This window comes from Homalodisca vitripennis, chromosome 1 (assembly GCF_021130785.1).
Source record: "Homalodisca vitripennis isolate AUS2020 chromosome 1, UT_GWSS_2.1, whole genome shotgun sequence".
Lineage (NCBI taxonomy): Eukaryota > Metazoa > Arthropoda > Insecta > Hemiptera > Cicadellidae > Homalodisca > Homalodisca vitripennis.
In genome coordinates, this window is record NC_060207.1 from 106,520,646 (window position 1) to 106,534,495 (window position 13,850).

The window sequence follows — 13,850 nt, forward strand, 5'->3', positions numbered from 1 at the left end:
CCAATCCAGTAAGCAACATGTTTAACTGTGCCTTGAGTTTCAAGGACACTTTTTCCTTCATCCAATCATTCAGTCATGAAAGGCAAAAGGCCTTTGCCGTAGTTCCTTTTGAAAATTTCCAAAACACCTTGGTCAAGATACTGAATTAGGGACATGACATTAGGAGGCAAGAACATTGCTCTAATGTCTCCAAGATCACCAATTTGGAAGTGTGAGCATATATTATCTCATCAATAATACAGCTTTTTGTAGCAGATTCTTAATCTTCAGAAATGTTTCTACAATAGGCACAAATTGATTAAAAAAACTAGTGTACACAAAAATCTAACCCACCATCTGGGCAATAATTTACTTTCATACAATACTTATAGATACTTTATATAAACGTGTTTTAATGCTCATTTTATTTACCAAATATCATCGTTTTCAATTTGGGATTTCCATATGAATTGTAGAATTCTAAAACTGTAACTTTGTCCTTATTTTTTTAATCTCAAGGAGCAGTCTGTTCAAGTTTGGCTGCTACTGTTTTAGATGACAACAATCTAGTTTACACCGTTTTCATCGCAGTTGAAAATCCATTTTGAGGGTTTAAAATTGAGGTTTCCTATTTTTTCCCCTTGATAACTGTTCTCCATTTATACCTAACTGTCATCCCATACCTCTTCTTCCATCAGTCTAGCCACCCCATGCTAACAGTACTCGATTCTTCACCATCTTTAAATTGTTTTGGAATGAAGTTGATTTGGCTTGAATGATTGACTAACTCTATGGACTACCCTGTGACCTCATTTGTGAGAACCATATAAAAAAAAGCCTGAGTTAAATTGTACCCATATGTTTCCTTAGTTTTTCTACCTAAAACGCCATAAAAACTGCTGCACTGAGATGTTCATACTTCTTTCCATTGTTTATCCTGCCACTTTATAGTCACTTCACCAACATCTTTTTTTGTAGCCACTTTCTTTAGACTCTCCATTGTCAAGACGTTTTATTACACTCAGTTTATTTCAAGTGAAACAACATGTGTTATTTTGCCATTTGTTTTTAAGCCATACAAGATTTATACATGCTCACAGATTCAGTTGCATAAATGTCACTGTTTAGCAGTGAGTGAAACAAACAAGAAAATGGTAACCACCCACCCAACCGTCATGAACACCACATCATTACACTCTGTTTTTGGAGTTAACAACACTACATTACTACCCAGCAATAGGTACTTGACAAATCGACTTGATGCAATCTATTTATTTTAAGAGAAACTTCGGTTAATCCGGAAGCTTGGATAATCATAACTCGGAAAAGCAGGACTTTTACTGTATTATACTTAGTTCCAATTGCATTTCATAATTGCATTATGATAACAATCATAATTCAAAGCATATTTCTAAAGTAAGAACCTTTTAAGTCATTTTAACACATTCAGTCTTAGTGATATCAAGAACTTATTCTATAATATACTAATTAGAAAACAGAGCATTGATTTACAATAACTAAATAAATAAAACTATTATTAAATTAATATTCTTTCCGATATGTAAGTGGTTCGATGTGTACTGTAAGTGGTTCACATGTCTAATTTGTTGAAAAGACTCTTCAACAAAAATATTGAAAAATAAGCAGGTAAACAACATTGGTCAATCAAATGGCTAAGTAATTTATTAGGGCTATTACTGTATGAATTAAAGTTTGTTTCCAAATTCTTCAACTAACTATATTAAAACAGGAGTTCGCAATAGAGAAATTATCTTTTCCTGTAGTTGGCAACGTTGCTGGTTGAATATTGAGCAATTTTGCATTCGTTTCATTCTTGATGTCACAAATGCAGGTAATTTTTGAAGATGACAGTGTTGTTCATGCATAGGATTTTAAATATCCTCTTTAGGGTAGTGCCTGATATAAAATTTCACAATGGGCTTGACAACTAAGACATTTTAAATATTCTGTGAGTTTGAGGGGATGCATACACTCATGAACATTTTTCCAAGCCCTGTGGTTGTTTCCTAAAAAATTATTCTCTGAAAAATCAAAGAATAAATATAACCAGGGACGTGACTGATAAATTTGACAGAATCTTGAAGAAATTTATAATTTAATACATGGCACTTCTTTTCTGAATCTCAGAGAAAACATTTTTACTGAAAGGAAACCAAATGTGAAACTTGAAATCGGGTTAATAAATTCCGTACTAAATCAAAAAACTTTCTAAAATGTTCAACTCTTTCTTAAGCAGTGCTGCCAACTACAGTAAGAGTACTTACTATCCCTTCTGTGAATATTTAGATGTTTGTTTAGTAAAAGATAAAAAGAATGTATATTCTCCATGTATTAATATAATACCAAAGTAAAATTCACCTGAAATCAATATTGTCACACTCAGATGGTGGAGGGAAGTTCCCATATTCCGATATGAGGAGGAAAACATTGGAGAGAGCGAACAGTTTGCTGGTGGAATCTTCCTCCATTGCAGAAAAATGTTGTATCCATTCATCAAGCTTAGTAATGCAGTTGACCATCGCTTTCTCTGACCGCTTCACTTCCATCGACAACTTTTTCTGCAGGTCTGCATGAGCAAATTCTTTCCACATCTTGATCTGATTGTATATATCACTCTCCTTTTTGTTGGGCATTTCAGCATGTAATGCCTTTATGTTGTCAGGTCCCCATTTCTCCAATGCTTTCAGAAAGATTCTCTTGTCCTTGACATTCCATGAGAATTTTTCTTTACCAAAACTGTCATAAGTCATTATTTTTGGGCACTTCTTTTTCCTGTGGCTCTCCTACAAATAAATATTTGAAATGTGGATGACAAAGACATATCTCAGAAAAGATTAACACCTTTTGATTTTAATCAAGCCTTTTACAGAATTTTAATATGAAAATAATCAATGGTAAACAAAATATAATAATTTTACACACATGTAACTTACTTCTTTAATTGCTTGAAACTAAATAGAACACAGGATGTTTAAAATTATTGAATTCTTAAAATGTTTACAACCAACAATATATATATATATATGTATACTTGTATATTACCTGTATATACACTTTTATTAATGTAGCCCAAGATTGTTATACGCTTTTAACATTTTCTCACTTTTTAAAAATGTTTCCAAAAAATCATTTTTAGTGAAACCAAATTTGTAATAGTGATGAACATACATATTGTTAGTAAATAGCTTCCAAGATTTTGATAAACATGTATCCAAAAGACCAGTAATCCTTCCATTGTTGCTTACCAACGTAAGAGATTTCTCTTGATTCAACAACTGGCGGGGTTGATGGTAATGACAAAACGAAAAATTTGGAGGCACCCAACTTGGAGAGAAAAAAAGAGATTTAATTTTAGTGATAGTATGGTTTGGAATAGTTTCCCCTCGACTGATCACAGTGTTTGCAACAGCATTGATGAAGTCTACTTTAGGTGCATTAGAAGAATACAAAGATGTTTTGAGATACCTTATCATATCTCTCTCAATAGATGTCCAACTAGGCTGAGTATCAAACTGAGTCTTGGATTCTTTTATCACTGGTAAACTTTGAATTGCAAGGAATTTATAGTCAGGGTGATGACAAAGCTGTGAGAGAATATCATACAAGTTCTTGGAATGATTTTGCGATTGTAATGGCTGCAAGAATGAAAGTAAGTTTTGAACTATAACCTTGTTCAGATCCAAAAAAGTTATATTTTTTGGTCTTAGTTGGTGCATGATTAAGTTCGAAATCATATCATTTTCAAAAACAATTAGAGCATCGCAAACTTCATATTGTCTCGATAGAGTAAACAGTGTATTATTGTTTTGAGTAACAACCTCACCAGAAAAGTAAGGCATTACCAAAACACTGATCAAATTCTTGTTTCGGTACAAATCTCGGATCTGTTCCAGAATAAAAGTCCCGACTCCCGAACCGGTACCTCCAGCACAGCTGCTGAGAGCCATGAATCCTCGCACACGATCACACCGTTCACACTCCTTTCGCAGTACGTCTAACACCCCATCCCTCATATGCGGACCTCTGACACAATAGCCCAGAGCAAAGTTGTTTCCAGCTCCCCCCCACTCGCTGGCCACTACATTATCTGATCTGAATGCCCAAGAAGGGCTCTTCTTAATGTTACCAGTGACTTTACTATCAGTGTCCACAAGCACTGCTCTTGCCCTCAACCCCTTGGCCGTGTGATGAAACCAACTGTCTCGGCTACAACTGTTGTTCCAGTAAGAACTATTTGAAGCCACTATGTCATTAAAAGCATGAGTGTACAATTCTTCTCCTAACTGATTACCACACTGGCCAAACTGCATAATAACTTGAGCCATTGCAATGTGACCTGAGGAACAAGACTAACCTATAAACCTGTATAAAGAACCCACCCTGGTAGGTTTTAAATCCTTGTAGTAATCTTTTGGCCGCCTTCCTACTTTCCTTTTCACTCTTTCTGGTTGTTTTTCTTGTTGAAAGGAACTCTCTTGATCTTTCCAAGTTGAGATTACTTTTGTTGTGGACGATTCTTCACTTTCATCACTAATTCTCTCTATATTTTGTTCATTTAAACATTCAGATGAAGTCCCAGGTTTTGAATTTGTGTAACTATTTATTTGTGTATTGTTTAAAGTAGTTGTATGGTTATATGATATATTTTGTTCACAGCTGTTATCTTCAGCTGATGGAATACAGTTATTTTCTACAATTAAAGGTGATTCTTTACTGATATTTGTAATTTCAGATGTTTGTGAACCTTCAGTTGTAAATAAAGTTTCAGGTGTTGAATTGCTTAGATAACTTTCTGATAATGTATTGATCTCAACAACAACTGGTATTTCTCCAATGTGAGAAATTCTTTCTTGACTAGAATCAAATGGATTATCTTCTGTACACAAGGGTAAAATTGGACTACATTTATTTCCAACTAAGTCTTCAAAACTTGGTTGACTTGGATCTTCTAAAGACGTTTCTGACAATTCCAGATCAACCAACACACCTTCTGGCTCCATTGTTTAACACAAATCAATCTGAAAAAGGCAAAATAAATACATTAATGACACATTCTAAATCTTACAGATAATTTGGTACTTTGGGATTATACCGACCACACCAGTATGAAGAACACAAAAATAGAAATTTATAGAAACAAACATGATAGAACGAAAAAACAACTCTTCAATTACAAAATTAGAAACTTACAAGCATTTCCAAGTATTGTGATCGGTATTGTTGTCGCTGTTATCTTATCTTTCTCGAGAATCCTGATTACGGCAGGCCGCGCGGCATCACGTGATTTGCACGGTACATCATTGCCTTTCCATTACAATTCAATTTATATTTCTGATTAGCCCCTCTAGAATTTGATATTTTACTGATAGGTACTATCTCGAGGGATGTTTTTCTTTCGTCGACATCAGCGCGGGGCAGCACCGAAGGTGCTGTCGAAGCCCGCGCTGATGGCCGGAGGCACTCGCATTTTGGGTGGCGGAATGTGATCAAGAATAAAAACAAGTTTTGAGTGTTTTTTTAATAAAAAGTTTAGTTTGGTAAATGTTTGTTTTTGTTGAATTTTTGTGTTTGGAGAAATGTAGAGGTAAAACACGGAAGTACAACAAAGCGATGCACCAGCTGAACGGGCGGCGAGACTCTGCAATCACGTTATCTACTAGACGCTCGACTTTGACCTCTGTCTGAGGATGGGGAGGTGTTTGCGATAAGACAATTCCTGTTTTATATTGACGAAATATTGTTCTACGCTAATCTAGTAATCAGTAGAAACGAAATGTGAAATAACGATTCATGTCTGGGTGTGGTCGGTATAATCCCAAAGTACCGATAATTTATTTCATACATTTTATGTTTACAATACTTATAATTATTTTATCTTTTATATTATATTTAATCAATACATTGAAAATAATGTGTAGCAAATAACAGCTTGAATATAAAATTAACCAGAGATGAAGCACATCACCATGTTTTCCTCCAGTTATTTCGTTAAAAGCTAAAATACAATAGTCTCTGCAGTTTGCAGCCACTACCTTACAAACATACTTCTAAGAATTGGAAACTACACTTCCCTAACAACTCTCCTCCGCTCGATCACTGTTAGTTCAGCTTATGTAAATGACTAGATGATTCCTCTATGTGCTACTTCTCATGTATTTTTAAAACCAGACTAAAGCACAGTGTAATCCATTGTACAACCATATTTTCAATTTTTCATAAGACGTTTAATTGCTTTTTAATGTGTGTTTCATCAATGTTTAATTTAAATACTTTTTTATTTAGTATTATTGTAAGATGGGAAGCTATGAACTAGAATTTTCAAACTTTAATCTAGCGTAGAAAAGAAGGTGAACGAAAAAGAAGATTTAGGAGCCAGCTTCAGTGAACCTCGAGTTCTCCCCATATCAATACTTAGGTTAACCGCATGCACTTTTTTGCCGTTATTTTTTTTATAGAAGCTTTGTGAGTTCTTATTTTGAATATCTTATCCAGACACTTTTTAGTTTTTCTTTTAAAGTTTATACTTTTTAGTGGTAAAGTACAAAAAGTTTAAAATATTTTTCTGAAGAACCCAGAAAAATTTTTTAAACTAAAAAAGCATTTGAACATATTAATAATGTCTTTAAAATAAGTCATCTAACATAAATCTATGACTAAAAATAAGGCCGTAAAAGTGCATCAAGTTTAATATATTTTTTCATACGGAGCTAAAATCAAGATGGCCACCACTACAGCCAGCTCTTAAGATCTTTCAGAGGTTTTAGGCATAAATTGTTTAGTGAGAGTACTCTAATGAGAGTATTATTTAATAAAGAGGAAGATGATTTTTATAACAAAATATTATCATGAAGATATCAGCAGTTCATATCTTCATATCAGCAGAATTTTAGTTCTAGAAGACAATGACATTAAATATACAGTTGGTGTTCAGAAAGTACCACATTTCATATTATAAAACACTGCCTAAAATGCTTCCTCAACCTTCAATAAACACTACAAGCAAGAATCTAAAACAGACACATAATTCATAATGAGAGTTGTGCTTGTTGTACACAGAGCAAAGTGAGCAAAAACACAAACTGAAGTACGGGCACTGTTTATTATAAGTGAAAGAATACTGTGATCCAAACAGTGTTTGGCATTTTGTATAGAGTGGTTGTTCTAATAGTACCTCACTTTCTTTTGAGCAATCTTCTTGGTCAACTGATAGGTGTACATTATTGAAAAAACATTGGTAGCCTAATAAAATAAATTTCAGCGCATAAAACTAGATGTATTATGTATCATATTCTAGTGGAAATTCTGTACTTTTACGGAGTATATATGCCATCCTGTAGCCATTTTGTATTTTTCAGAAAAACAAATTTCAGACCGTATACGTGCAAATCTAAGAGTTTGAACTCATTGGTAGGCTAATAAAAAATCTCAGCACATAAAATCAAATGTATTGTATATCATAATGTAGTATATATTGTGTATTTTCACATTGTATAGGTGTCATCTTGGAGCCGTTTAGTATTTTTGTGGAAAACTCATAAGTTCAGACCATCTACGTGCAAATCTAAGAATAAGAACTCATTGGTAGATCAATAAAACTCAAAAATGACAGCTGTCCTCAAACAACAACGAGAAAGTAACAGAGAGAAAGCCCAAACCATGGACAGAGAATGCATTAGACTTAAAGACCTATACCTCCAGGCACTAGAGAGAGAGAAAAATGCTCAGGTCAAGAGGAAGATAGGTTACAAACAACAACCAGGAAAAAGACTATAGCAGAAACTGAAAAAACTGTGAAGAGAACGTACAGCAGCTCCATTAACAGGGCAGAAATAAGTCCAAAGCCCTCTGGCAAGCAATAAATAATGAGAAAAAGACTAGCCACGACCCAGATAACCAGATAAACCAAAAAAGTAATGGAAAAACAATTCAAGAACCAATGGAAGTAGAAAACTGCTTTAACATCTTCTTCACTACAGTGGCGAAAAATCACTACAAAACAATTAAACCAATACGTTACCTCCCACTCACCAGAATTTAAAGCAGAGTAACATTGATAGACTTTTCTTCCAACACGTATGCCGGTTAAAGGAACAGAAGACCATAAATACTCTTGAATCAAAAACCTCATCTGGCGTAGATGAAATATCAGCAAAACTTATTAAATCCTGTAAAACAAATTATCTAAAGCTTATAGAAAGCAGCTTGTAGAAATCCAGTACACATCATGGTAAGGATCCAATCTGTGGAGCTCACAGATGTATGAAGGATGACCTGCTCGACTGGTTACAAGATGCTTGCCACACAGTTATATATGCGGATGACACAGTCCTCACACTACAAATAAATCAACAGACAATCTCAATAGAAATACAAATACAACACTAAACATCACTATAAAAATCAAAATTCTTTATTTACATGAACATAGAGTACAGTAATGGCGTTGTTATTAAAGATGTGTACATTTCATATCTTAAAATTGTATATACAATAATAGCTTAGTTGAAATCAGTCAAGAAGATATAAATAGGTAACAGTTAGAGTTAAAAAGAGACGATGAAGCTAAGTTTATATATGTTACAGAAATGTTACCATAAATAGTCAGGCATTGAAAAATTCTTCTAGGGTGTAAAAAGATTTCTGTAGCAGCCAGGTCTTGAGCGATGTCTTGAAGTTCTTGTCTTCTCTATGTCTCTTCAGATCTTCTGGGAGTTGGTTGAAAAGTTTTCTCCCCATGTAGGTAGGTTTCTTTTCAAACAGGGTGAGGTGGTGCGTTGGCAGGGCATGTCATATGCATTTCTAGTGTTATAGTTATGATTGTTACCTAGGTGGTCAGGTTTCTGAGCTACTGTGTGGCAGGTGGCCTCGCAAATATAGAGTGAGACCACTGTCAGGATTCCAAGTTCTTCAAAAGCCTGACGGCATGACTCATGAGGAGTCAGTTCTGCTAATATTCGAATAGCCTTTTTTTGCAGAACTAGAACACGGTCCCTGTTTCTTGCTGAAGAGTTGCCCCATGCTAATAATCCATACCTTAGGTGGGACTCAACTAGAGAGAAATGAAGGAAACAGGATTTTTCCGGACATTTGCCATCGTTCAGTGAAACAAGAAATCAGTAACACTAAGTTTCGAGATCTGCAATCTGATCTCTTCTTCAGGTAAAGAACTAACCTAATACATATTACAAACTAGGTTAAAAAAACCACCTACAGAGAAATATGCTGTCCTGGTAGTATCTTGGTTACAAGAACTTTTTACTCTTTTGAGCATAAATGCTGGAGTTAAGCTTACAACAGAGATCGTCAATGTGTGGATTCCAAGATAGCTTGTCATCTATTATAATGCCAAGGTACTTTGCTTCGTTATCTTGAGCTATTTCAGGTAAGCCATAGTAGTCACTGGTTCTTCGGCCTTTCCATATAAGTTGCTGTGTTTTGCTCTCATTAAGAACAAGATCTTGCTCTATGGGATGTATTATTGTTTGTATAGTTCATTCAACTAGTTGCTGTCGGTCTTTCAGGTAGCTAGCAAGCCAGTTTTGTGATGCTCCTCTAATGCCCATGTTCCCTACTTTTTGGAGAAGTAGAGAGTGGTTTAGGCAGTCAAAAGCCTTACTGAAGTCCAGCAGCATGGCAGTCACAGTTGTACTCTCTTCAAGTTGGTCGATGATGAATTCTGACAGTTGAACTATAGCTGTAGTTGTGGATTTACCACGGAGGAAGCCATGTTGCTGGGTCGTCAAGATGTTGTAAGTCGTCAGATGTGTTATCAGTTGGTTTAGTAAGATCTTTTCCACTACTTTAGATATTGTTGGGAGAATTGATATTGGTCTATAGTTTTCCACTGATGTTACGCTGCCTTTTTTGTGAACAGGGAATACTTTTGCAAGTTTAAGTTTTGTTGGAAAAATGCCCTGTGAAAATGAAAGGTTGATTATGTGACATAAAGGACTCACTATTTCATCCTTGCAGTGTTTCAGTAGTGTGGAGGTGAGTTCATCGATACCTGCTGATGGTTTTGATTTCAGAGATGAGAGTGTATGGGAAACTTCTTCTGGTGTGGTGGGATGAAGGATGAAGTCAGGTATTTCGCCATAGTCTTTGCATGTTCGTAACTGATTATTTACGGCTTGGCCAGCATTGCAGAGAGTGATGTCAGGTATTTTTGTAAAATACTGGTTGAAGTACTCAGCTATTTCATTAGGATTCTTGATTTGTTCTTCATTGATTACAAGTTTTAGTGATTCGTCCTTTGTACTATTTTTGCATCTTTCGTAGTTAATAGCCTGCCAGATAGCCCTTTGTTTGTTGTTTGAGTTGTCAATGAAGTCTGAAGTTGACTGTTTTCTCAGTTTTTTTTTAAGTAGAGGTCAAATATTCTTTTCTGTCAGCAGTTTCTATCTTATAGTCATCATAGCCAGTTGTCCTTTCCATTTCCAGAGCTCTGAGGAAGGACTTTCTTAATCTTTCTGACTCTTTATTGGTTGCTTTAAATATTGCGTTACTTTTCGGTCAGGATTTTTTATGAGGGCATGTTAGATTGATAATTTGAATGAGGATTTTATGAAAATAGTTATACGATTCTTCTGCAGAAGGGGTGTTGTAAACATTTTCCCATGTCTCTAAATGTAGTAGGTATTTAAAATAATCCATGATTTCCTGTGAGAAGTGTCTATTAGATAAAATGGGTGGAGGTAGTTTTTCATTTAGAGTAAAAATAGTACAGAGCTCAGCAATGTGGTCTGATAGGCCAGTGACGACTAGATCAGTGTCAATTTTACTCTTGTCAAGATTTGAGCAAACAAAGTCAATTGATGATTCAGTGTTTAAAGTGACTCTAGTTGGTGGAAGATCTATCCTATTGATGTTATGACTGGCCAACATGTCTTTTAACTTTCTGTTTCTGTAGTCATGATTTAGCCCATCCACATTAATATCACCCATGATAATTGTGGGGCATTTCCAAGTAGGAATGAGGTCTATTGTACTAGACAAGATATCGAGGGCATTGTCAAGACTTCCACTTGGTGGTCTGTTAACACCAACCATACTGCTACTCTTAATGATTTAGTTTTAAATGAGAAAAAGCTGTACAAATGAATTTTACTACAAAATGTAAAAAAATGTAAATCTTGCACTACCAGGCTTGGAAGTAAAGTCCCTCAGTAAACATCTTGGCATCATAGTTGACACAAATTTAAACTAGAAACCTCATGTTTACCAACTCTGCAAAAAACTATGCTCAGGCATTTATGTAACACGCAGAATTAAGCATGTAAGTAGAATAGAAACAGCTAAGACTGCCTAATTTGCCCTATTCAAATCCCATCTAAGATACGGCTTGGCAGTATGAGGAGTTACTACCAGCACCAATCTTGAGAGAACTCTTAAACATCAGAAAAGAGCTATCAGATGTCTGGCTGGACTACAACTCCAAGAAAGCTGCAAAGAGCCATTCACCTCAAAGTCCTTACTGTTATAGTCCTGTACATTAGACGTAATCCTTTGAGCAGTCAACTCTGGACAACATAGCCGTAACAACAATGTACACCAACACAATACAAGAAATGTCATAAACTTCAATCCATGCCATACCACCATCTAAGCCTCTACAAAAGGAAGCCTTCATACAAAAGAGCCGTGTACTTCAAAAAGCTGCTGAACAACTTGAAGCAACAGCATCCAAACCACTTCAAGAAAGCACTGACTGAATGGTTACAGGAGAGAGCTTTCTACACGGAGAAAGAATTCTACGCTGTTCTGCACTAGTAAAAGAGGGTATGACAATAAATACAAAGAAAACTACACTGTTGCCAGAGTCAGCAATTGACAGATAATGACTTGTTTTTTATTCCCTCCTAAATAAAACAGCAGAAGGATTTTCCTAATGAGCTTGGCAAAGGATCTCAATAAACAAGAGATCCAATCACAAGTGGGAGTGGCAATCACACAAAAATTGACAAAGGAGTTATCTTTAGACTTGGTATGGAATCCCTCAACTTTGATGGACACCATCAGTAGAACATGTTATTACATGAAGGAGCTTCTAATGTTAAAAGAACTGATGGAAGAAATAACCATCCAAAACTGGATGTGGAACATGCTATTTCTTTATCTGTAAAATACATGCTGCCCCAGGTAAATAAACAATATTATGTTTTTACTTTTAACATAATACACAACATATACTTATCGTTGTTGGCAATATACAATGTACAATCAAGTTAATTAAATACTAAAGATAGCCTGTTTAATTCAATACATAAAATATTTATACATTTATAGAAAACTAAACTGCGTTTTATTACTTGCATAAGAATTTTCAATGTGCGCCCAATTACATTACAACATTCGTGAGTCTCATCATGGATAAACAATTTATTGAGAACTTCAAATTAAATCACATGGTGGCCGCTTTATTTCTTAAAAAAAAAAAAAAAAAAAAAAAAAAACAGACAAGTTGGTCTCCTTTGTAACTTGCTTATCCTCTCAGACCACTAGCCTGTGTGAGGATTTTAGAAAGGGAGAGTCAGTCGGTAGACTATAAAATTAATAGTACTGATAAAATGTGATACTGTCACTGAAAATATCGAACCTGTATTATCTCTAACCCAGAGACAAAATCCTACTACTTAGACGATACCAGCACTGGCTGTCTGGGTCACTTGTATTGCTAACTATTGGGTTTTGGAACACCACTGATAATGATCTAAAACCACATATACAATATTCATTATAATTAAAGATGTCACTAGCACCACAAATTTAAGTAAAAAAACTAAAAAAAAGAAAATTATTAATATTAACCTAATTTAACATAATACCCACAACATCAGAAACAAGGGGAATGGGAACAAATCAATTAAGTTCTAAATCCATCTTTACAATATTCCTAATGATGTAAACTTTAACTAGCAAAATGAATTTCAGCATTGTAACTAATTACAAGTACCAATAGGTAATGCATAAAAATTCCATAAATTCCTCCCTTTAGTGCTGGCCTGCACAACCAGTGATGAACAAAAAACATCCATCAAGATAGTAGCCTAGCTATCAGGTAACGTATACAAATTTCAAATGGTATGATCACAACGAGAATTGTAATTCCTAAAGGAAACATTTTAAAGGTTATTCTTTCCTTATCTGGACGATCAATTAACAATTAATTTGTTAAATAGGTAATAGAAACATAAATTTTTACAGAGAAACATGTAGAAAATGTAATACTAAAGAAAATTATCTACAATAAGGCAATTACAATGAAATAATAGTTTTAACATTAAATTTTATTACCAACACTTATTGTGTAGATAAACAGATTAACAAAATTGAATGACAGAAAATTATTTGTACGCTTAATAATGTTTGAATTAAAATTTAAAAGTAAAAAAAGTAAAAGTAAAGAATGTCTTATTTTACCAGGCGAAGTTAGGGCTAAGAAGCCCTCTCTAACACTTAACCTGGGGACCAACAAATTAAAGGTGACTTCCGAACCACCACCAATGGCCGGGCAGGCGGGCTGCTTGCAAGGACAGGATCGCTCAGCGGTCACCCATCCAAGCAGCAGCCACGCGCGACATTGCTTGATTTGGTTATCTTGCAATAACCGCCGTACCCGCTACACTACGCCATTGGCAAATTTAGATAAAGTTTTCAAAAATCTATCCTTGTACTTCAATACATTAGGCAGCTCACTTTCAAATTGATCGTATAGCCCTCCACAACACTGCATGGTTATTCTTGATTTGTGCAGCGGCATCTGCAATACGATCCAACAACTCTTCATGTGTATTAACTTTTTTCTGATATACTAGATTCTTCATCTAACCCCATACACAGAAATCTAACAC

At 35.0% G+C, this 13,850-nt stretch overlaps 1 protein-coding gene across 3 annotated transcripts in view; it reads right to left on the minus strand.

Annotated features, from left to right (window-relative positions):
* The window catches only part of LOC124368640 (tubulin delta chain-like), a 36,981-nt gene that overhangs the window by 13,534 nt on the left and 9,597 nt on the right, over window positions 1–13,850 (minus strand). The window contains exons 2-3 of one of the 3 annotated variants that reach the window (XM_046825885.1): window positions 4,380–5,018; window positions 2,359–2,783 (exon numbers count right to left, since the gene is read on the minus strand). In XM_046825885.1, the coding sequence (XP_046681841.1) occupies window positions 2,359–2,783; window positions 4,380–5,000 (1,046 nt within the window). In that variant the 5' untranslated portion in view covers window positions 5,001–5,018. The other 2 variants (XM_046825877.1, XM_046825893.1) reach the window with 2 other exon arrangements.